The sequence below is a fragment of the Lissotriton helveticus genome, chromosome 7, assembly GCF_964261635.1.
Source record: "Lissotriton helveticus chromosome 7, aLisHel1.1, whole genome shotgun sequence".
NCBI lineage: Eukaryota > Metazoa > Chordata > Amphibia > Caudata > Salamandridae > Lissotriton > Lissotriton helveticus.
In genome coordinates this window covers 1,577,893,122-1,577,919,475 of record NC_136068.1, presented here as the reverse complement: position 1 = coordinate 1,577,919,475, position 26,354 = coordinate 1,577,893,122, and the positions used below count along the sequence as shown (strand labels likewise).

The window sequence follows — 26,354 nt, the reverse complement described above, 5'->3', positions numbered from 1 at the left end:
AATCAAAAAAGCTAATAAAATTGTTGGCGATAATTGTCCCATCGATAGCAATGATGATTTGCTTACAGAATGCGAGGAAATGCGTGGTCCAACTTCATCCATCCCCTCATTAGCCGCATCTAACTCCGATTCCTCTAACACAGATCCTTTTCTAAAGGAAAAATGAATCCCAGGGATGTTTAAAAAATCCCAGCCCCGAATTTCCAAAAACATTTTATCTTGACCCGAAGATTTTAACTGAGAATCTGTTGTAGCCGGCTGCATTGTTCCTGGTGCAGAGACAGAACATTGAGTACAAAATAACGAGTTGCACCAATATCGAGTCATTAATATGGTGGGTCAGGAATATCGACAGCAAGAATATTGTGGTCGTTTTTTATTATTGTTAAGTATTTTAGTATATATTTAATATGTATGTGATGTATTTATTTTGTATAAGATTTGTTTGTATTTTTAATATATGTGCTACATTTTTAATAGTTATACATTTCTTTTATTTGAATTTTGCACTTTTTGTTCTGTAGTAGGTTGTGGGTTTATAGGGGAATTGGGTGGGAAGTAACTAAATTATATTAATATTAAATTTTTTTTAAATTTCATTTTTGCATTTTTATTTCCGTAGCGGGTTGTGGGTTTATAGGGGAATAGGGTGGGAAGAAATGTAATTATATTTAATTAATTGATTATTTTTTATGTATTAATATTTGTTTAATTGAGATGTTATATTGTTACATTTGTAAAGTAATTTATTATTATGTAATAATAAGTGGTTGTTAATTGATTTTAATGAATTAATTGGTAAATATTATGGGAATTGTGTAATTAATTTTAGGTGTGTTGCGGTAATTATAGGTGTAAATGGTGGGTAGAAATGTATTTTTAATTTAGGAATTAATAATTGGTTGTTAATTAGTTTTAATTAATTAATTTGTAATTCATTTTGGTCATTGTATAATTAATTATATTTGTGTGTGTTAGTTTGAATAGATGTAAAGGGTGGGAAGGATGGAAATTACATTATTTCTAATAGATGAATTAATAAAAAGGGGCCGATTATGATCGCGGACGGACTTGAGTCAGTCCGCGACCTCTGAAGAGGAGGGAACGTCCACAAGGGCTGCGGCGATCCCTCCGAGCAGATTAGGATGTGACCGCCAGGGTGGCGGTCACATCCTCTATCTTTAAAATTGCGGCGGGTGCAGCTTCAAGCTGCACCCGTCGCAAGGTTAAAAATGCATGCATCGTATTTGCATGCACAAAGCGGCAGGCACCGCGCAGTGCCTGCTGATTTGTGCACGCAAATGCAGGGGGGTGCCATAGGTACCCCCCATGTGCGCCCCCCTTCACCCAGGGGGCCCGCAACGGGCCCCCAAAGTGAAAGTCCGTATGCTTTTCCACGGCGGAAAAGCCGCCGTGGAAAAGCATGTCTTTCACACCATCCTAATATGGCTGGCGGTGTCTGATAGACACCGCCAGCCATGTTAGAGCTTTTCCGCCGTGGTCGGAAGGTGACCACGGCGGAAAAGCTGCAGACGGAATTCCAGACCCACCAGCCATCCTAATATGGCGGTGGGTCTTTGGAGGCTCCGCAGCGGTTTTTCCGCATCCTCCCGGCCGGCGGTGGCTTCCGCTGGCCAGGAGGATGCGGAAAAACCGCAATCATGATCGGCCCCTTAGTTGGTAATTAATTTTTATTAATTTATTGGTAATTAATTATGGTAATTGTGTAATTCATTTTATGTGTGTTGTGGTGTTTATAGGAGTAAAGTGTGGGAAGTAATTTATGTTTAATTAATTAAAATATAGTTGTTAATTAATGTTAAATATTTGATATTTATTTTGCGTAAATGTTTATTTTTTGTGTTTTGTTTATACTTTTAAAGGGGTAGAGGGTGGGTATAAACAATAATTTGTTATTTAATTATTAGATGTAATAGTAATAGTTCTTCTTTAAAAAAGAATATATAATTGTGTTTTATTATTTTATAGTTTACTTTAGGTGTGTGTTGTGGATATTAGACTGTTAAAGCTTGTGTACTCAATAATATTTATTATTGTATTAATTAGACATTTTTTAATTGATTATTAATTATGGTAATAATAAAGTAAATGTCATTAAACATGTTAAAGTGTTAAAGTATTGGTGTGGTGTTATAGGGTATGAAATACAATAAATACATTTATTTTTTAAATCATGTTTTTGTTTGTTAATATTTGCTACTTTCAAATAATTATTTACAAATGTATTTATTAATTTATATAATGTATTATTTTTAGGTCTCATTACATGTAAGTAATATATATGTGTTCTTTTTATATGTTTAATATATTTAATTTTATGTTTTAAATATCGTTTTTTATTTTTATGATGTGTTACATTTTTAAATATTTTTTTTCAACTGTTTACTAGTAATTTTTACCCCTCCGCTATCTAACACTTTCCCTACTATTGCACTCTTTGGAGTGGGAATAGTAATTTTTACCCTTCCACTATCCAACATTTTCCCTACTATTGCATTCACTGGAGTGGGTGTAGTAATTGTTGCCCCACTGCTATCCAACACTTTCCCTACTGCTGCACTCTTTGGAGTGGGAATAGTAATTTTTACCCCTCCGCTATTCAACATTCTCCCTACTGTTGCACTCACTGGAGTTGGAATAGTAAATGTCATCCCTCCGCTATCCAACACTCACTCTACTTTTGCACTCACTGGAGTGGGAATAGTAATTTTTATCCCTCCGCTATCCAACATTTTCCTTAATGTTGTACTCTTTGTTTTGGGAATAGTAATTTTTGCCCCTACGCTATCCAATACTTTCTCTACTGTTGCACTCACTGGAGTGGGAATGGAAATTTTTGCCCCTCCGCTATCCAACACTTTCCCTACTGTTGCATTCTTCGGAGTGGGAATACTAATTTTTTTCCCCTCACTTTCCAACACTTTTCCTACTGGTGCTATCACTGGAACGGGAATGGTATTTTTTACCCCTCTTCTATCCAACACTTTCACTACTGTTGCACTCTTTGGAGTGGGAGTAGTACTTTTTTCCCCTCCGCTATTCAACACTTTCCCTACTGTTGCTATCACTGGACTGGAAATAGAAATTTTCACCCCTCCGCTATCCAACACTGTCCCTACTGTTGCACTCACTGTTGTCAGAATAGTAAATTCGATTATTTTGTTATGCAACACTTTCCCTACTATTTAACTTATTGTATTGGGAAATGTTAGTTTAAATCTTTTTTAATAGTTTAATGTTTTAATTTATTATAGATTTTTTTTATTTTTAAATTATTTATATATTTATTATTTTTATATAATTTTAAAGTTTAAAAATTAGAGAAATAAATTAATTTGAAGTAAATATATGTATATGTATAAATTATGTTTGTATTTATATTTTTTTAGATTAAGCTTATTTGTTGTATGTAGTTAAAATATATGCTAAATGTAATGTTAAAAATAATATTAGTATTTAATATATTTAATATATATTATTTTATTTTATATATATTTTTAAATCAATATTTATTACAGCTATATTTTTTACCTCAATATTGTTGAGTCAATATTTTTGTACTTACCTGTTAAGGCATGGGAGTTAATATTTTTGTAGTCAATATTTTTACCTCGATATTTTTAACTGCGATGTTTATTAAATCGATATTCGATCGATTTAATCATTGTTCCTCTCTTCCCTATGATCCTCTACCCTGTAGCAATTGCTTTGCACCTTTGTCGGGCCCCGCAGAGGTTTCAGACCACTCTGATGGTCACTCTCATATTGACCAAATGCCTATTCTGTGCTCTTCACCCCATGTTGATCAGGCACATTGCATATCATTGAACACTGATTTAATGTCTGCTACTTGGAACCAACTTGTACCTCAAAACGGGACTATTTCTAAAACGCCCACTGATCAATCCTCCTCTTGCTCCCCGGCAACAGCTCAACCTGATCCATTTCCCAGCTGACTCTTGAGACCAGATTATTTGCAGCAACATCAGAAAAAAGGACAGACACCATCTAGGGATTCAGTTATACATATGCAAAAAGTAGAGCTAATATTAGACTGAACAGCCTAAAAGGCAAGCCTACTACATTCACTTCTCCCAATGCGTACTCTTTTCGGACTACAATAGCCCACAAGTTCAACCTGAGGGTTCATCCAGACTAAGGGGCCCATTAGGATGACGGGCAGACTTTGTCCACCCGCCATCCCATCCCATCGTATATGCCTGCAATTAGGATGCACCCCCCACAGTGGCAGGCGCATCCAGTATTCCTGACATTGTGGAGGGCGGTGCACTCAGCACTGCCCGCCACAATGCCAGGAAGGCATGCTATGCACTTCCATGCACAACATGGCAGGCACTGCGCGGTGCCTCCCATGTTGTGCATGGAACTGCTTGGGGGTACTGTAGGTACCCCCATGTGCACCTCCCACCCCTGGAGTCCCTGGGGGTATGGCTGCCACGGAAAGGCATTGGAAAATGCCCTTTCTAATATGACTGGCGTTGTCTGATAGACACCGTCACCATATAGAACCCTTTTCCGCCCGGTCGCAAGGCGACCGAGGCGGAAAAGCGGAGGACGGTCTTTCCATCCACCGCAGACCCCCCAGCCATAATAATATGGCGAGGGGGTCATTCCGGCACGGATGGCGGGCGGATCGCCCCCGCCAGGCCGGCGGTGGCTACCGCCAGCCTGGCGGGGGCGATCCGCCCGCCATCCTAATGGAGCCCGAAGAATCTAGGTTCCCCTTGCCATCCATAAACAAGCAAGTTAATTTTGCTATATCTATAATGATTGTTATTGTTTCTAAATTATTCCCCAACACTGAGCCCAAATGGGAAGATTCCCTGAAAAATAAAGTGACCGTTGGATCAGACACATCAGGGATTGTCTCTCTGTAATCCGCTCAGATATCATCAGCACAAAGAGTAAGTCCACAACTAACTCCAATATGAAGTGGTTGAATTGATTTTCAGGGATAAGACAATGGGCAATGCTTTGGTGGCTCTTGATATTAGATCCTGTCCTCCAAGGCATAAAAATATACACTTTAAGTACCCTAGGATTCTGCCTGTTCCAAATGCCACTTCTGTTCACAGACCACGTACTTCAGAAGTAAATTCGTGTCTGGGTAAATTTGATAGGGTACACTTACAGTCACATCCTGTTTTCTGGTGTATGATAAATATATCTGGCTCGATTTTTGTGGTGACATGCTTGTTGTTCTATAATTACCCCTAATACAGGGCTATGCAACAGAGCCTTCAGTAGGAAATTGTTAGTGGGAGATTCCATTATAACAATTACAATAAGCAAAATACTAACCTATGCATATCCAATCTTATAAGATCACACTGCTTGCTTGTCCATGTCTACATTAGGTTGTACTTGGGAACCATTGAAATGGTATTGCTTCAGGTCCGTATTCACTCAGAACTGCTGCTTCCCACTAGGTCAAGTCCCACACCATCTGTATGTTGTGTCCATGGAATCTGTATAGCAGGAGCCCAGTAAAAAGCCAGAGCTGTACTATAAGGGTCCAAGGCAAACAGATAGCCATCAAGGGATTGGAAGGGTAGCTGGGTTCTGAGAACAGAAGTGGACTGTCACTGCGTCATGCTGTAGTGTTCTTTAAAGAGGTGAATCTTGACATTGGACGAGGCAGGACTGACAGATGTTTGGAGAACATTTCATCCTACAGACAGGGAATCTTATCCCCATAAGACCTATGCCAGGATAGATTACTTTCTAGCCTCCTCAGCACTCATAACTCTGGTCCGTCAAACCGATATACTAGCTCATTTATTATCAGACCACTCAGCACTTAGCTTGACACTAACCCTTCTCGACACCTGTCCCCCGCCTGTACCTGGCGCCTGAGAGAAACAATGCTCCATCGCCCAGAAGTGGTGCAGCAAATAACAAAAGCAAAAATAAATTACTTAGAAGTAAACAACACTCTTGAAACCCCAATAGCAATCTTCTGGGACGCCCTGAAGGTGGTCATTAGGGAGGAGCTGATATCTATTGCGGCAGCGCATTACAAAAACCATAAAGAAAAGAGAGACCAGCTCTCACAGGCAGTACAGGAGCTAGAGCGAATACACCAGAGAACGGGCGCCCCCAGGATCTGGAGACAGCTGGAGGCGGCTCAAGCTCAGCTGGCAGGATTAGATCTAGACAGGGTGGAATAAGCAGCGCAGCGTTTGATGCCCACCTTTTATGTGGGAGGAGATAGATGTGGGAGATTATTAGCTAACAGATTTAGGGCGCAGAGGCAAACCACCAGCATCTCATCAGCAGTCAACCCGCAAGGGCAAGAGCAGCACACATACCAGAGTATTGCTGATGTCTTCCACCAATATTTTGTGGAGCTATATGGGTCACAATGCCTACCCCCAGACGCCCCAACCCAAGACGTGACCACCACTAAAATAACATCTGAACAGGCAGAGTCTCTCGAATCCCCAATTATGCTGGAGGAAGTGATCTCCCACATCTCCAGACAGAAAATGTTTAAGTCCTCAGGCCCAGACGGCTTCCCATCGCTTAACCCCTTCCATGCTCATGACGAGCTCAGCTCGTCATGGCATATACCTCTCAGGTGCTCATGACGAGCTGAGCTTGTCATGACCACACCCGTTTTCATTGCTGTCCAGCACAGCAGGGGAAACTACCAAGCAGCGATGTGGTTAATTATAAAACCTTTTGATCTACCCTGGCCGGATACTCATGAGGCTGTACAATGCAAACAGGACCTTTTCTCCTCTTCCATCAATGATGCTAGAGGCATCGATAGCGATGATACACAAGCCTGACAAGGACAAAAAACTATGGGACTTACAGGCCAATATCCCTCCACAATGTCGATTTTGAGCTATTCACAGGGATTCTAGTGCACCGCCTCTCCCCCCTGCTGTCAGGACTGATTGCCCCGGACCAAGCAGGATTTGTACTCAACCGACAATGAGCAGAGAACACAAAACGCCTCCTACACCTCATTAATAAAGCCCAGCGCTTTAGCACAGAGTGTATGATTCTCTCCATCGACGCCGAAAAAGCGTTCAACAGAGTACAGTGGCCCCATCTAGAGGCAACAATGAGACTCTTCGGTAAATCAGAGAGGTTTCTGGGCTGGGTGCTACACTAAAAGAAGAGCGTCAGTCCAGGTGAATGAGTAAACATCCTCTCCCTTTCTCATTCAGCAGGGTATGAGGCATTTATGCCCTTTTCCCCGCTTCTCTTCACTCTCTACATGGAGCCCATGGCCCATAAAGTCCACAGCAACCCTCTGATAACAGTGGTGAGGTTTGGAGGGGAGGAGCACAAGATTAGCTAGTTTGCAGATGACGTAGTGGCAGCCCTTGAAAATCCCAAAGTCTCTCTACCTGCCTTTATGGCAAAGCTGGACCACTTTTCACAAGCGGCTGGATTCAAAATCAATGTTCACAAATCCCAAGCCCTTAACCTGTCTCTAACAAACGCCACAGCAGCAGAACTGAAGGGAGACTACCAAATACAATGGTCCCAAGAAGCTATACCCTACTTAGTTATCCAACTCACGGCAAACATACAAACCACTACTTCACTGAACTACATGGCATTACTACAGCACATACAGGAACGCCTAAGGAGATGGAGGCCACACACATTATCTTGGTTAGGTCACACAGCAGCGATCAAAATGACAATCCTACCCAAGATACTATTTCTATTTCAGGGCCTTATGTTAGAACACCCCCCAGGAATGATTCAGTCCATGCAACGAGGCATCGAGCACTTTATATGGCAGGATAAGAAGCCCAGACTACACAGAGAACTATGTTACAGAACATCAAGGGATGGTGGACTAGCTGTCCCAAACTTGCAGGAGTATTATTGGGCGGTGCAGCTAAGAGCACTGGTCAAATGGTCAAGTCTAGACTCCGAAAAGCACTGGCATTATATGGACAGAGCCTTAGTGAACCAGGCACTGTGGGGGATCCCTTTCCTCCGTAAAGGAATTCGCCCCCCCAACCTTTACCTTTCAATAATCACACGCACACCCCTGAAGGTCTGGGCTAAGGTGGCCATGACTAGAGCACTAACAACATTCTCCTCGCCGCTGACCCCCATAGTCAATAACCCAGAATTTACACCAGGGATGGTAACAGGGACATATAATCAGTGGACATGGGAGGGACGCATGTCTATCGGCCACTTCTTCGACGAGCGCGGACCCCTGACCTTTGATGATTTTCATACAAAACAGAATCTCCCTGAGATGGAGCGACTTTGCTACCACCAAATTAGACACTGGGTATTGCAAGTAGATGTCCGCGACAAAGCACAGAGGCACCTCACCCCATTCCAAAAATGGTTGCTGACTAAACACTCAGACTCTAACTTAATATCTGAGCTTTACTCCCTGCTTAGGCGGCCCCCCCAAGGCAGATAAATCCCTGGGCCAACAGAGAGGGGAGGGAGAAATAGGAAGAGGAGTATTATTGGCCAAGGAGTGGGAAGACACACACTACAGGGCTCGCCACACTGCAAGCAACATAGCCAGTATAGAGACCGCCACAAAAATCACCACTTGCTGTAACTTGACCCCGCAAAGACTCCAAAGAGGAACCCAGACTGAAGTCCCCTGTGTTAGAGAGCCTGTGCCTTACTGGGCACACTTGTCCATCTTTTATGGGAGTGCCCTCAGGTTTCTGGATACAGGTTGCAAGTATTAGACGATGTAGATGCTCATTTTGACACCCAGCTACCTCGCTTTACCGCATACATCCTACTGGGACTGCCGAACGCCCTCACTCTTCCACTTGAATTGCTCAGAGGCAAAAGGATTGCTTTGGTGCTAACAATCCCAACCCATGTGGAGTGGCTACTTCGCCTATGGTACATATTGGGGATGCAAAAGATATCCCTGTCCCTTACTCATCGAGTAACCTCGTTCCACAACCTTTGGAAACCTTTCCTAATACTACTCACCTCTGAATACCGTGAGATCACATGCACTAAATATCTACATCTATTACACCTCGCTGGGCCTGTACCACCAGCTCCAGGAACAACTATACCCATACACACATACCATACTGACGTGGAGGCCTCATAGAAAGACCAAAGCGGGGGAAGATCTTTTTGATCTCTGTTGGTTCTCTATTCTTGTTTTCAATTTATTTGGCTTGGAAGGGGGATGGGGTTAATATTATTTTCACTTATAAGCCATCTATAGCTACAAGATCGATAATAGAATTAAGCATATTTACTGTATTGATATTAAAACCAATTAAGTTCTGTTATGAAAATCAATAAATAAATGTAAACATAAAGAGGTGTATCTTCAGCACTTTCCTAAAATCCAGCAGGGTTGAGGAGGTCCTGATGGATACACGGATGACATATACCCTCGCTTCAAGATGGGGACTCTAATTGGGATTCTCTTCTTCGATTACAGGAAGTTTTGGCATATTCTGGTACATGTTCTGGATCCTGGTATCCTACGAGAGTCCAGCTCAGCACCCATCCATTACAGATGAAGAACGGAGATACATTGAAGAGAGTATAGGAGAGAGCACTCAGTTCATGAATCCACTTGTGGTCAGTATTTCATTTGCATCTGTAAGGAAAAATCAGCATTTTGGAGTAAAGAACTCCTCCCTGAAAATAATTTTAGAGCTACATTTTCAAACTAGTATCCGCTAGTCTGAGAACTGTTCTGTAGGTTTGAGCATGATAAATGTGTTGAAAGGAGAAAAGAAAGAAAGGAAAGAAAGAAGTCTTGCCTGTCTGAAAACAAATGGCAATGATTTATTTAGGATTTGAAGTATTTAGTATATTACTGATCAATTTTTAAATTTAAGTGACAGGAGTTCACTACTCCATATTTCATACGACTGGTGGAGATGCACACAGATAACTCTCAATGTGTATCATCAGAACTCAAAGATCAAGAGTGATCTCCACATGCAAAGGCTTCCATCTTTTCAACCTTCAATTTTAAGAAGTTGGATTGCATCAAAGGCCACAACTAACTGCAGTGGAGACCTCTAGTTGGAAGTTCTCTTGGTAGTGTTCAAACGCAGAGCACTTGAAGATGTAATGTTTGGAGATGCTTAAAGTCAACTCTAAGGTGTGTTTAGGCCAGGCTCAAGAAAATGTTGATTTCCAGAGTATTCAGAGCAGAGCCCTGTGGGACTCCACAGGCAAACCTAAAAACGCCAACTCCCACCAATTAAAATCTGCTTTCTCAATTATCTTTCATCTCTGAAATGATGTGCCTCATTGTGAAATGTTAACTGGGGTTATGTTTTAGTTTTACACTGAATTTTCAGACACAAAGTCTATTAGCTTTACTCTTTTCTTTCTCTTGCATTTTTTTTTGTCAGCCCGGATACTTATACACTGACACTCCTGTGAATATTTAGCACTATAATATTTACCAAGACGAAGGCTATAATAGAAAATATTGTTCATACTTCCACTTGAGTTTATCATATACTGTATCACATAGCTACGTGTATATCATGTATATGAGTCACCAAACTCATAGAGCTTTTTATGAAGAATAAAGAATAATAATTATATTTATATAGAGCTTACTACCCCTGACGAGGCATTGAATTGCTTTTTCAGATAGTAGCACGCTACTCTAAAGAATTAGTGGTGAATAAGTATAGGGAAATATGGAATTTATTTGAGCGGTAGACATGTTAGTCTGTTATGTGGATTAAAAAAGGATGGTGGAGGATAGAAGAGAGAAGAGTTTGCATTTATATAGAACTTGCTACCCCTGATGGGGTGTTGAGGCGCTTTCCGGCGGGTAGCACGCTACTCCAGAACCCACGCGGGATTAGTGGGGAGATTAGTGTAGGAGAATATGAAATTAATTTGAGTGGTGGACATGCAAGTTTGGAATTTGTATTGAAAAGGGATAGTGGAAGGATAGAAGAGGAAAAGGTTTGCATATATGTTATATTCTGCACTGTTTCTTTAACTGCATGCGCTGTGCAGGTCGTGCATGGCATTCTGTGTTCTTTACAGAGTTTTGCTAATGTAGCATTCTACCATTCTCTGTCAGTTATTGCTTGAACATTGCTGTACCTGTACCTGATGCTGTGCTGTCAATAAACAACTCATTTATACAATCTCCTGCTCAACTTCTTACAAATTTGGCGACAAGGATAAAGCCACTCCAGCCATCTACAGCACAGGAGCGGAGTTTTTGGATACTTTTATGGATATTTCGGAATTTGTGGTTTTTCGATTTCTAACCTGGATTATGGTCAGCTTCATGTAAACTTCTTTTCTGCTAGACGCCCGAGTTTGAGAGCGTTCGAAGCGACTTTTGGACAATTTTGTTTGGCATTTGTATCTTTCAAGTTGCGGCTCGAGCGACTCGAGTTCTTTGGAATACGTCACTGCGCCTCACCTGTGGCTTCAGCTGCTGACGCGTGATTTGGAATCCATCTGCCTCGTACCTTCTGCCTCCCGAACGCCGCCTCAAGGACTACGTTGGCGCATCAGCTGGATTCGGTCTACGCGCCCCTGCACCTGAACGCTCTGTAAGCGTCACCGCGTGTGGGCGCACTTCCGTCATCGCGCTTGACGTTGACGTGGCGTGCCACCATTTTGTTTATTAGTGTTTCCTAGCAACCAGTACACGGCTAGGTGTTCATCGGCAATCACAAGGAAAGAATTTCCTTCGAGTGTTGCTGGTACATCGCTAAGTTCAGACGGCAGCCACAAGGAAAGCAGTTACTTTGGAAGCGCAGTGTATGTTGTCATATTTTCTTTTGCAAGCGTGTTCAAGGTACGCTGTACATTTCCTTAGTGTTCCATTTCATCGTTTGGATAACTGTGCTTCTGCTTAAGCGTTTGGATTTTGGGGAACAAGTACTGTTTCACGACGATCCCTAAGACTCGGTTTCACAGCTTTTATGATGTTAACATAATTTCAAGTACAGTTTTACACCAAAATTGTGTTGTTATTTCATGCTGATTATTTTTTTTGCGGGGGTTTTCTTGTGAAGAAATTTTGTGCTTTTCTTTTATATTATTATATGCATTGCAAGTTCATTTTATAACTAATTTCAATTCAGTTTCTTTACTGCCACTTTTACAAAGGGGTGACATTTTGAAGGTTATACAGTAACTAGTGCATTGCTCCTTTGAGATGCAGTTTGATCCACCAGCCAAGTTTTTACAGGTTAAAGGTGACCCTCCTATGCCTTGGTCTAGATGGAAGGAGGAGTTCTTTAACTACATGAGAGCTATTGATGGGGAACGGATGGGTTCTGAAAGGAAGAAAAGTATCTTATTGCATTGCCTTGGTTCGGAAGGCCAAGAAGTTTTTAGGACTTTACCCCAAATTACTGTTGCTTCAGGGGGCGGTGATTCCTTAAATGTATATACAGAAGCTCTCAGTAGGTTGGAAAAAAGATTTAAGCCTACAGCCAATATTGCATTAAATCGTTTTAAGTTCTATACCAGGGCACAAAAGCAAGAAGAATCATTTGATGATTTTCTCACTGCCTTGAGATCTCTAACATTGCACTGCAATTTCGGTGCAATGACTGATGAAATGATCCGTGATCAAAACATCGTGCATGTTAGAAACAAAAAAATTCAAGATAAATTATGGTGTATTGGTGATCCCAATTTAGAGGAAACTATTGCTATCGCTAAGTCAACTGAAATGTCTGAGAAGTGGATGGGCATTGTGGATAAACAGAGTTCTAATCCCAGTAAAACCATCTCTGAAGAGGAAGTATGTGTTGTTAGAGCTAAATGGAATGAAAGAAATCCTATATCAAATCAACCAAAGAATAAGAATACTGTTAACACTAGCAATAGGAGACCTGATGTTGCAAATAATGCATGGTCATGTTTTAGATGTGGTAGCAGGTCTCATATTGCGTCATTTCAGGGTTGCCCTGCCATAAACAAAACATGTAATGTCTGTGGTAGAGTGGGGCATTTTAGCAGTGTCTGTAGGGAAAGACGTTACAGTGCACAATGGCGTACTGGTCCACCATCACGTCCGCCCTCCAACAGCATTACACCCTCAAAAATTTCCTCTCTTAATGAGGTGGAGGAGGAAAAACAAGTTCCTGAAAGGGGTTTTGTTGTGTCGATTATTCAAAGTGGATGTGCTCTAATCACAAGAAAGAAATCCCCTAAGTGCATTTTTCATGTTTTCTCAATTGCAATTGAGCTTATGGTGGATTCTGGCTCTCCGTGGACCATCATTACTAGAGACTACTTTAATGAGAAGTTAAGCAATGTTTGTGATTTGATTAGTTTGCAACAATCAGACATTTTAGCAGAAGGCTTTAGTGGATATTTGATTGATATAGGAGGTTTCCTCAACGTTCCGTTAACTTTCAGAGGCAGAGTGGCTCAAATTAAATTATACATTGCCGTGAAGGGTATAAATGTCTTAGGTTGGCAAGACCAATGGGAACTTGGTATTAAACTAAATCCACGGGCAAAGGATCCTATTTCGTTGTGCACTGATCAGGAAATGATTGAGTCCATTTGTCCTAGTGTGGGGGAGAGTAGTGACATTTCGTTTTGGAGCAAAAAGTTTGATAAGGTATTCAGTGATCAGTTGGGTAAGTTAAAAAATTTCGAGCATCAGATAAAATTGAAAGAAGGTGCTATTCCAGTTAAACAAAAGCTAAGAGGGGTCCCATTAAATGTCAGGGATGAGCTGAAGAAAATGCTTGATGATTTGCTTAAAGATAATATCATTGAGCCTATCGAATCTGCAGAATGGGTTTCGCCTATTGTTTTGATGCGGAAACCTGATCAATCTTTGAGAGTCTGTGTTGATTTAAGGGCTCTCAATTCTAACATCATTGTGGATTGCCATCCCCTGCCTAATATTAATGAGCTTGTTTCGCTGTTTGATGGTGCGCAAATCTTTTCCGCTTTTGATCTTAGGTCTGCGTACCATCAAATTGAGTTGACCGAAGATTCAAGGAAATACACAGCTTTCATCACCCCTATGGGTTTATTTCAATACAGGAGGATGCCATTCGGATTAGCATCCGCGGCCTCAGTTTTCCAACGTGTAATGTTTCATATTTTTAAAGACTGTGATGTATTTGTAAAATGCTTTCAAGATGACATTTTGGTATTTTCTAAGAATGAAGTAGAGCATGTTTCACATTTGGATATGGTATGTAGTAGACTGGAAGATTTTGGTCTCACTCTTAAAGCACACAAGTGCAATGTATTCAAAAAATCAGTTGAATATTTGGGACACACATTGTCAGGGGAAGGGTTGGTTCCCAAAAGATCCAATGTTGAGGCTATCCTCAAAGCTCCTTCTCCAGCCAACAAAGAACAACTCCTTTCTTTCTCTGGCATGTGTGAGTATTATAGTAAGTTCGTGGTCAATTTTGCCACAAAGATGGAGCCGTTAAGAAAATTGCTAAGGCGAAACAATGAATTTCTTTGGGGTTCTGAGCAAGAAAAAGCTTTTGTTGACATCAAAAATGAAATTGTTAATTCACCCACTCTGAAACCATTTAGGATGGGTAAGGATTGTATTATCACAACAGATGCGAGCTTGTATGGCTTAGGATGTGTTTTATCTCAGTCTGATGGTGTGCTTGAATGGAATGTGGCATTTTCCTCAAGGACTCTGAGTGAAACAGAACGAAGGTATGCAGTTATAGAGCGGGAGTTGTTGTCCTGTGTTTGGGCCATAGAACATTTCAGAATTTATATTTGGGGAAGCAAATTTGTTCTCAGAACAGATCATAAGCCTCTTGTAAATATTTTATCGGTTGGGGGTGGTTGGAATGCCACAGCTAGGATTGCACGTTTAGCTTCCAGGTTGCAAGAGTATAACTTTACAGTTGAGTACATTCCTGGAAAAAAAAATGTTACGGCCGACTGTCTGTCACGTCTTCCGTGTGACAATAAAGAGGACAAGGTCAATGTTTTGAAGGAATTAGATTTTGTACTATGTTTAGCTGATGTTGTTTCTTCTCAATATCAGGATATATCTGAACAGTTTTGGTTGGAGTGTCAAGCTAAGGATGAGAGGTTTGTATTACTCGGAAAATTTATGTTGGAGGGTTGGCCAAACAAAACCAAGGTCAGGGATGATTTACTCCCATTTTTCAATGTTGCTGATGAGTTGCATTTTGAGGGTGATTTCGTATTCAAATCTGACAAATGTATTCCACCTTCTGGTGTTCAGGAGCTTATTTTAAAGTTGGCACACAAAGCGCATCCTGGTATTTCTAGCATGAAGCGTTTGATTAGGCTGAATTTTTGGTGGCCAGGGATGGACCGCTTCATTGACCGAACTGTTAGGGACTGTCCTGATTGTTGTGCCAAGGACAAAATGTTAAAGTTGCATGTTCCTCCTCTTAAATCTGGTGAATGGCCCGTGTTGCCATGGAGCAAATTAGCTTTTGATATCTCAGGTCCTTTCCACATTCTTCCGGAGACCTCACGTTTTGCGTTAGTAATGATAGATTATCATTCTAAATGGCCAGAGGTAAGATTTGTCGCTAAGGTTACGTCTGAGGTTGTTATTTCATTTTTCCAAGAAGTTTTTGCAAGGGAAGGTAGTCCTGCTGTTCTAGTGTCGGATAATGGGGTGCAGCTAGTTTCATCTGAGATGCAGTCTTTCTTGCGCTCTTGCAATATCAAACATATTCGCACTTCCTTGTATGAGCCACATGAGAATGGACAGGTTGAGCGTTTCAATCGGGTTTTAAAGGGTTTTGTGGTTGATGCTGTTAAGGAAAAGGGTAACTGGTTGAATGTGTTAAGAGAAAAATTGTGGATGTATCGCATCACTCCTCATACCACTACAGAAGTAAGTCCCTTTAGGTTGCTCAAAGGCAGGGATCCTGCGACATCTGTTTGTCCTTGGTGGCTTAAGGAGAAGTGCAAGAGTGTGAGTGAAGATGTAGTTGATATTCAGAAGGTGGCAGATAAAGTGGTTAACAAACAAACCAAATCTGCTGAGTGGTACAACCGTAGATGGAGGACTAAAGAGCATGGTCTGTGCGTGGGAGATTGGGTCAGAGTTCAGAAACCTTTCTTTGTCAGCAAGGGTTTGAGTAAGTTTGGCAGACCCATTCAAGTTAAAAGGGTTTTTAGTAATTCAGTCATCACCCAAGATGGTAAGGTCTGGAATATTAGAAAGGTTGCTAAATGTCCTTTGCAAAATGTTCAGGGTGATGATTCAATTGTTGATTCTAGTCCTTCCTCTGTCCCTGATTCTGTGGCTTCCAGGGTCAAAGATGATTCGCGTATCAGAAGGAGACCAAATTCTTTTCAGGATTTTGTTTAATGCATTTCCCCTTTTTGTTTGTTTTATTAAAGAGGGAGATGTGTTATATTCTGCACTGTTTCTTTAACTGCATGCGCTGTGCAGGTCGTGCATGGCATTCTGTGTTCTTTACAGAGTTTTGCTAATGTAGCATTCTACCATTCTCTGTCAGTTATTGCTTGAACATTGCTGTACCTGTACCTGATGCTGTGCTGTCAATAAACAACTCATTTATACAATCTCCTGCTCAACTTCTTACAATATACATAGCCCTTTCTAACCCTGATGAGGTGTTGAAACGCTTTTTGGCGGGTAGCAATCTACTCCGGAACCCAAAAAGAATTAGTGGTGAATTAGTATAGGAAAATATGTAATTAATTTGAGCGACATACATGTTAATTTGTGATTTGGTTTGAAAAGGATAGTGGAGGGATAGAAGAGGGAAGCGTTTGCATTTACATAGCCCTTGCTATCCTGATGAGGTGTCAAAGCCCTCTTCGGCAGGTAGCACGCTTCTGCAGAACCCAAACAGGATTAGTGGGGAATTAGTATAGGGAAATATGACATTTATTTGAGTGGTGGACATGTTAGTCTGTTATTTGGATTGAAAAGGATAGTGGAGGGATAGAAGAGGGAAGGATTTAGAATGGTATTTTTTTAGCTGAGAGCAGTAGGAGGGGAAAATGAGATCTGAATAGTAAAAGAGGTTTGAGATGATGCAAGGAGGGGTAGAGGAGGGAAGAGTCTAGAAAGGGTTATTTTGTGGACCGTATTAGTAGAATGGGGTTTGGGATGAATAGGAGGGTGATGGTAGAGGATATATTGAGAGAGATATAGGGTGAGAAATACGGTAAAGCATTGGAGAGAGTAGTAGAATGAGGTTACAGATGAGTCAGAGTAGCGGTAGAGGATATATTGTGAGAGGCATAGGGTGAAATACAGGGTAGTGCATTGGAGATGCAAAGTAATACATATAAAGATACACAACTCCAAGGATCTTATAAATGCATAAGGAAGGAAATATATGTGGATTTAAATTGTATTTAATAAACTCAGACTTTCAAGGCTTGCTGAATTTAACTGCAATGTATTTGTTTTTATTTTAAAAAAAATTTAATTCAATAGTGAATCAATTGTAGATAAATAGTTATATGATAATTTATTTATTTATGCAGTCACCTCTCTCTCTATATATATATGTGGTAAACATAGAATAATATAACCATAAGTAATATGTGCATTTTTTTTGCGTAGAACTAACGAATAACTATATATTTAAAAACATATTTGTTATACATGTTTATACAAAGAAATACACATCTGTAAGTACACTTCGATAGTCCAAATAAATGCTTATATACAGAGGGATGTGCTGTATATTTATGTTGAGTATGGTGGTTATATGGGGAAGAACCAACTCTTGAATAGTCTTCTGAAGATAAGGTAGTCATCCAATAATCTTTTGTTTGGGGGTAAAGAGTTCCTATTTTGGCTGCTTAAACGGAGAAGGATGTGCCACCTACGTTTTTTTCTTGTATGGTGGGATTTTGAGGGGAGGTTCCAATCTAGAGCTGAGGTTCCTTTGTTGAATGTATTTTGGGATTTTATTACTCATGAAGAGCGGTCCTGTTCCATGTTTCACTTTGTGGGTGAAACAAAGCAGCTTGAATGTGGATCTTCTGGCAACCAATAACCAATGTAGGGCTTTCAAGGCCAGGAAGATGTGGGCGTGTGGCTTTATATGTAAGAGTAGCCTGGCAGCAGTGTTCTGAATCTTGTGTAGTCTTTTCATAGTTGTTAGAGGTGATCCGTGCAGAGGCTGTTGGCGTTATCGAGTTTAGACAGGACAAGAGAAATAGTTACCTGGACCTTGTGTGGAAATCCCAGGTAGATGTGTTGCAAAGTTTGTATAGTGACAAAATGTTTTTAAAAATATTTTTTATTTTCCTTTGCATGTTACAGACAACAGAAACATTCAATCATCAGAACAATACCCTCTGTTGTGTGAATTACAGTTAGCACGGACAGCCTGTGTTCAACACCAATGTACCCCACTAAATGGTCACCAATATCTTTGCAATCTGGTAGACCCCATTTTATATCCAGCCCTTAAAGTCACTAAGACCAATTAAGTGTTTGTTCAGTCTATTGATAACTCCCATGTGTAGCGGCGTCAGCATGGCTGGTGGCTGACAGTGCGTTCGCAGGTACGTTGTCTATCATGACTAAACTTGATCTTGCTAGTTTGTTCACTTGGGCATACATTGATAGCTTAGGGTTCATGGTAATTATGGGGTTTCTTACTTCCTTTGATACTTTAGGATATGTTCCCAGGTCATCAGGCCATGTGGCGAGTGGGTCATCATTTTTCCAATCGCCACACATGTGTATTTCTGTTTTTCAAGCATACAATTTGAGATGGCTCCATGTCATCCACTGATCCTCGGCTCTGAGACAACTGAAAATGTGTGTGTCCATTGTCTTTGGGGCTTTCCAGTTTAAGGAGTATTTGTGTGTCATCGGCATTGTTAGACCATGTGAGGTGAAATTGATCAGTGCCAGTAATTACTTCTTGTAAATGTTGAAAAGCAAGGATAAGATGATTGGACCTTGAGGGATTACTGCTTTTGTGAAGTAGAGCTGGATGACATTAGCTCTATTGTCAAGGTAGGATGTAATCTAGTTTAGAGCAGTCCCCTCTATGCCGGCTTCGTAGTGTCTTTGTATTAGTGTCATGGTCAACCATGTTAAAGGCAGCCAAGAGGTCCAAGGGAAGTAGTGCAGCAACCTCATTCCTGGCAACTGTGTTCTTAAGGTGATCCCAGATGGCAACGAGGACAGATTCTGTGCTTCTTCCTGGAAGGAATCCTGTTTGGAAGTCTGAAATTGTTGAGGTATCTTCAAGAAACTGTGACATCTGGGCGAATGCTGCTCTATCAGTTTGCCCAGAAAAGGTCAAGTTGAAATCGAGCTATAGTTGTCGCTGTTAAGCGGGTCCAGGTTTGTTTTGTTTGTATGAGAGTGACAACAGAAGAAAGGCAAGCATGTATAAAGAGGAAAAAAGATGAAGTGGGATGAAGAGAAAATGGACATTTAGTTAACTTAACCTGGGTGATTAACCACGCTTTAATTCCTCCTGTTGCAGAAATTCAAGGCCCCCTGGCGGAAGTTCTTCACATCCATGCCTGTCTACGCCATCATTGTTGCCAACTTCTGCCGCAGTTGGACTTTCTACCTGCTGCTCATTAGCCAGCCGGCATACTTCGAGGAGGTCTTTGGCTTTGAGATCAGCAAAGTGAGTGTCTTCTGAATGTGGTTGGAGATGCCTCCATAGCATTGCTTTCCCTGTTGATGGTCAAACTTACTGAAATTTAGAAGGAGAAAACAATAAGGTATATACCAACACATGGAGATTATGGTGTGGTAAGAACCAAAATCAGCATGTCATTCCGTGAAAACTTAAAATAGTCGTTATTTAGTGCATCCAATAATATCCAAACCCTGGAATATTGGCTTTTACCGGGTGCGATAAATATCACTTTCAATCGGGCAAACTCAAAATCAGGTCCTAAGGGAAATTATTCGGATAGTTAGATATCTGTCCTTCATTTTTATATATTGTGGGCAAAAACAAGACTTTATCAGAGAAAGCTAGTCTCTAAGGGCCTGATTTAGTAGAGAGTGGAAAAGAAAAAACATTTGTGCCTGTGTGAAAGTCCTACCTCTACAACCACCTCAAATGCGAGTTTGATTGGCTTCACTTCCCAACCTGGAAAAGGAGTAACCTCAGCCCTTTGCTGAAGTACATTTCTGACCATTTCTAGGTTGGAAGGGGGACGGAGATGAGTTAAGTAAAGTCCACAAATATATATGTTTGTTGGTGATCTCCAACTTTCAAGGCAAAACAAGCAGTCATAGAAAAGTTTCATTTGGTAGTAAACATATGTTTTGTGTGTGAGTGCCTTTATGCGTAACATAAATTTGGAAACGACCCTCTCCAGCGTATAAAGGAGAAAAGATATGCGCCTGCTGACAATAGGCACTCACTTAGGGGCATATTATCAAGAAACGGAGTTAAGATTATTGCCGCTTTAGCGGCAGGAAACTGCCGCTATAGTGGCGATAATGGGCTTGATAATATGCCCTTGTGAATTCCCATATAAGCCCATGTTCTGGTGTGAACATGGGCTTCTATTGAAATTCTTTACGGCATATTATCAAGCCCATTATCGCCGCTTTAGTGGCAGTTTCCTGGTGATAATCTTAATTCCGTTATTGATAATATGCCGCTCAGAGTGTGGTCTAATGTCCTGATTTATTTCAGCATTCCACTGGAGTAAAGGAGATATTTCTTCCAGAACCTCACCTCTCCCAAAGTGGCACCTTACATGACGGAGGCATATACTTTGATGGAAACAACTCTGCAACCATGATGGTGCCCCATTCTTTAAAACCTGTATAAATCTGAGTACAGAGGTTTTCTTTCTCGCTTAGGGGTAAATTGACATATTTTTAGAAGTCAATAGGTTTCCAATAGCACTACTGGAAAGATTTTATGAATTCCCAATTACTTGCCTCTGTAGGCAGTTCTGCATACATAGTTGATTTCAATGCCATGGAAGGAGGATTAATTAGTCATAATATTACATTATGCTGAGATGTTAATGTATTTATACATTTATAGTACAACAATCCATTTGCTCTCATAAGTGAAGCCATTTACATGTGAAGGTTCAACTTATAAGATGGTTTTGTGTTTCGGTCCTAAATGCCGCAGCTTTTTCATTACCAGTCGGGTGACACACCACATAGCCCCACAATAGCGTTCAGAAAACATTCTAAATTGTGCCATAAATTGGAGGTACTTTCTTTAATTGACTTGCATGCAACTTCTTTACTAACACATCTGTATCCCCTGAATAGGTGGGCCTCCTCTCCGCGCTTCCGCACTTGGTGATGACAATCATAGTGCCCATTGGAGGCCAAATTGCTGACTTCCTGCGTACCAAAAGGATCATGACAACCACAAATGTCCGCAAGATGATGAACTGTGGCGGTAAGTTTGGCAGTGCTTCACTCCATTCAATGACATCTATGGGGATTTTTATCTGCACCATGTGCTTACTTAGGAATATATGTCATACTGTTTTGGTATTCATGTACTGTGAAATAGAGCATTCTTTAAGGTGAGGGTTAATGATTCTCCATGCATCTACCAGTGCCTCTTGGGACGTAGCTCTTTTGAAAGATTTAGGCATGTCTAACTGACAGTCAAATTCCTGTAAAGAAAAAAATCAATACGTTGATTGCAATCTCCACCCATGATGAACATGTATGTGGAAAACATTGGCATAAAAGATGAACAGCTATCCCAAAAAGAAGTACTGATATGATTAGCGGAATAAATATTCAAGCAAACGGACCTGTCTTCAATTTTAAGTTATGCCAAAAAACCATCCCATCACCATATTCATCACATTAATGGGAAATACCAGACAATTTAACATTCGTGTGAAAAAATAGCAGCTTTGCAACTTTTAGTCTTTTAATATTTTTTTATCTTGGATATAATGGAAACAAATAACATCTTTCTCAAATACAGTATATAACAGTAAATTCTGGAAAAAAATAGAAATGGAAAATATGGAACTAAGCTACATTAACATAAACAACAGAAGCAACTAAACAGAAAGCAATGGGTATTCAATGGAACTACCATTTTACATTTTGAAAAGACGACAAGGGAAGCAAAGATCCCTGATGCAGAATGAGACAGAAATCAAAGAGAATTCCCCAAACTTTAGAGAGTGGTGGGACACCTAAATAGAAGACGGGCAAAAAGGTGTTCCAACTGACCTACAAAAGTTGGAACAGATTTAGTAAAATACAAGAAAATATAACACATTAATGAAAAATAAGAAATTATAGGCTGATAATGTTAAGAAATAAGCAGTGCAACAGAGACAACAGTCAACAATATGACAGGAGAAACATTTCAAATACATAGGACATATATCAACCTACCCATAAGCAAAATTAGGGTGAACAGTGAGGGGGAAGAAAGGGAATAGGACAGACATCGGAACTGACTTCTACAAATGTAGCAGTAGCAGATGGGATTCCACTTGAGGGATGGAAGCGTATAGAGTGTAAAAGAAAACTAGTTTAAAAGAAAAGGGTATACAGACCTTCAGATTTCAACATAAAAGTGACAAGAAGAAGTTGAAACGAAAAGTGGCAAAAGGGTTTATAAATGAGTTTATAGAGCCCAACTTCCTTTTATTTCCATGCCTTCTCCTTCTTCTAAGGTGAATATCTTATCTTTATAGGTAATCTTAAAGAAACAGATGTAGATTCACACATTTTAGGGGAAAATGAAATTACCCCTTACTACTTGAAGGCTGGTTGTAATGTTTCAGGCTAGCCTTGCTGATTCCTGGGAACATGGCCCAATCCAACTGACCTTTCCTACTGCAGAGATATGGCACACAACCAGCCTCCTCTCATCATTTGTAGATGTAAGTATGCCAAGCCCTGCCAGGGAATAACAAATCAAACTCTTCACTATCACTTAAATGCTAGTAGAAGTGTCAAAATTAGCCTTAGTAAGTCTGTTGCACTTGGACCTGTCCTACTGCCGCGTCCCACTAAAAACATATGACCCGCAGGTTGCCTTTTTGGAATTAGAATATGAAAATACGCAGAGCCTGGTAAATTTAGGACTACCCCCTACTACTTTAGGCTGGTGGCAGTGTCTCGGGCTAGCCTTGCTTATTGTGAAAGGAATTGCTGTAGAGTTTTTTTTTGCCAAGGCCTGACCTGGTGAATAGTTTCTCTGGGTTGGGCTTTCATGATGTAAGTCGATCACACCTCTTAAGAGTCCTTCAACACTGGGCTGTGAAATAGTAGTCGACAACAACTCGGCTGTTGGTAGATAGATACATGTCCAGCCGTAAAGTCATACTCCCACCGTTAACAGAATAAGTCATTGCACTTGACACTTAATACAACAAAATACCCAAACACTTAGCAACAACATCATGCAGACTGTAATCTGTGATGGAAACCTCAGAAATGCCCGGAGATGCTGGCAGAGCAACAAAGCCCTACTTATATAAAATATCTTGCTGATGACAAAAACACCAATTTCTTCCTGTAAAGTCCTTTATTTAAATGTAATGACATGTTACTACTTGTGACACTGATCTCTTTCTCCTGCTGATCCTTCTAGGCTTTGGCATGGAAGCGACCCTTCTGCTCGTCGTGGGCTACTCTCACACCAGAGGGGTGGCCATCTCCTTCCTTGTCCTGGCTGTTGGCTTCAGCGGCTTTGCTATCTCAGGTGAGTTCACTTTACTGGTAGATGCCCACGTAGGACCGGTAGCTTATAGCATTAGAGAAAACAGAATGTTGTACTTCATTGTTAGAGTCACAACATCAAAGTATTCCAGTCAAAAACAGAAATATAGGGTTTGAGGGGAGATAAAGGAGCAGACCTGTACACTTTTGCTAAGGATTGAGCTTGTACTACATGCTCGAAAATTGCCTATATAGGTATTGCATGGTTATTCATGCCTAGCAGTACTCAGATAGAATACCTGGTAGTCTGTCTGAGACCTGAACTGAAAGCATTCCTGATGAATAACTGAAAGCAGTCAAATATATAACTAACAATGACCTTGAAAGTTATCTCAGCTCTATCAATACATAGGTGAGCCCGATGCAGATAGCACATTCAAGAATATGCACATCCACAAACTTTCACCCATTAGGGTATTTTCAAACTCTGTTGGTGGAAAGAAATTTGGCAGGGAAACCATCCCAAGGTCATTTAAGTTGAAACTCTTTAAAGTGCAATTGTCCAAGGACAGTTACAGTATTTTTTAAAATTATATTTCTAAAGTTATATACATAAGACACCGGACACATGTTTCACTCATGTCTGGACTAGCAAGCAGTCTTTATCAAGATTAATAACACTGTGAATTGGAATAACAAAAGAAGTAAATAAAAATGAAAAAGGCATACCACTTGTGTCAAGTTCAAAGATTTGCTCTGATCATATTATAGACTCTTCAACTTTTATGTGCGTAGTGCACGTTGCCCACTCCTTTCTAAACAAAACTGACCATTTTAAACCACTATGAATTGGTGCATTATATGGTTTTCATAGTATTTAGTTACATTCATTGAATGAAATGATAAACATAATATTTTATTGTTCCGATATTTACTGTATGTAGTGTTCTATGACATTGTTTAGGTGATGTAATGAGTGCGCTGGATAAGCTAAAGTCACTTTTGGTGGTACCGCTACAATGTGGGATTGGGAAATATCCTATTCCTTAAATTAATATTTAGTTTTTGGTAGTAAAGGAATGTGGGAATAAATTGTCCTTCATGGGGGTGCATTTGATCATTTTGAAAATAAGTACAGAATGATAGTACACTTACACTAGTAGGAGCTTGAGGTTAGCCTATTGTGTTAACATTAAAGTTTTTTTTCGGTATACAACCTTTACAACGCAACTTTTACAACGCACTACCATTACAACGAAACTTTTACAACGCAACATCCATTACAACGCATGCATTTACAATTAAGTCATTACAACGCATGACACTACAACGCACACCACTACAACGCATGCCATTACAACGCAGTCATTACAACGCATACCATTACAACGCATACCATTACAACACATAGTACCCTTACACTATCCAACACTTACCCTACTGTTGCACCCCCTGGAGTTAGAATAGTAATTTTTACCCCCACACTATCCAACAATTACCCTACTGTTGCACCCCATGGAGTTAGAATAGTAATTTTTACCCCTACACTATCCAACACTTACCTTACATGCAATGCAATGTAATGCGTTGTAATGGTATGCGTTGTAAATGTAGTATGCGTTGTAGTGGAATGCGTTGTAAAGGTAGTTTCAAAGAATTCGTTGTAATGGCATGCGTTGTAATGGTGTGCATTGTAATGGATGTTGCGGTGTAAAAAATGCGTTGTAAAGGTAGGCATTGTAAAAGTATGCGTTGTAACGTCATACATCCATCTCCTCTCCAAATGAACATAAATTGGCAAAGTAAATGACAACAGCACAATGTGTCAGGAATCTCATTCATCTCTAATAGCAGATGGTTCTATGAAACTTATGTTGATTGCAGAGGCAATTTCTTACTGGTCAAGTCTCGGGTAGTGTGTTTTGGCTGCATCTGTCCTGTGTTTAATCGAGCGAGCCATGTAGTAAGAACCATTTTAAGTGTGTGGGCATCAGGGAAGTCCTCATAATGTTCAAAGTAGGATCTCCTTGTGTGAAAATAAAAGAAGAACTATATATTTATGTGTATACTAGATGTGTGAATATTATCTCTCAAAAGCACTAGTGCTACAAACTGCCTGTGTGTCTTTTTGTACGAGGAAGACCAAAGCACCATGTTGAATGTAATCACAGAATTCTACACTCTTAATTTACAGTATATGTCCAGACCTAAAATTAAGGTTAACATTCTAGATAAAAAATCTCTCATTGGGCTGCTCTAATATGTTAGTCCCAATTGCTACATGGGTGCATTTGCCATGAATTATAACCTGTCCATGCAGGCAGAGACTAGAAATACTGCAGGCGGGAGTATTACCTCTGTACAGTAGAAATACCTGCATTTCCCTGATGGATGGTGGGCCATCTTCCAAAAACAAAAACAGTCTTCCGTGTTAGCTTATATGAGCAGTATCAGATTTGATGTATTGTACAGGTTAGTTTTTTGATTGTCATAATTGCATGTCTTTCTTTATAACACTAATGTATGTAATTCTCTCTCTTTGTTTAATCCTTGGTGTGCTGTACACGGTCTTAATATCCATTCATATGTTTTCTGAGGAGCATTTGTCTGTTCATTGGATGAATTCAGTTCACTGAAAGGTGAACATTCTGCTGTTATTATGTGATTTAAAGTAGTGCTCGGTTAGAGGATGTTTATAATCTGCATTCAGGATACCACATAGATGTTCTAAAAAATGTCTTATCAA

At 40.3% G+C, this 26,354-nt stretch overlaps 1 protein-coding gene across 1 annotated transcript in view; it reads left to right on the top strand.

The window, feature by feature from the left end:
* Positions 1-26,354, top strand: part of SLC17A7 (solute carrier family 17 member 7) — a 386,211-nt gene that overhangs the window by 336,177 nt on the left and 23,680 nt on the right. The window contains exons 7-10 of the mRNA XM_078650978.1: positions 9,464-9,606; positions 19,455-19,604; positions 21,233-21,365; positions 23,541-23,651. Of these exons, the coding sequence (XP_078507104.1) occupies positions 9,464-9,606; positions 19,455-19,604; positions 21,233-21,365; positions 23,541-23,651 (537 nt within the window). The remainder of the gene's footprint in view (positions 1-9,463; positions 9,607-19,454; positions 19,605-21,232; positions 21,366-23,540; positions 23,652-26,354) is intronic.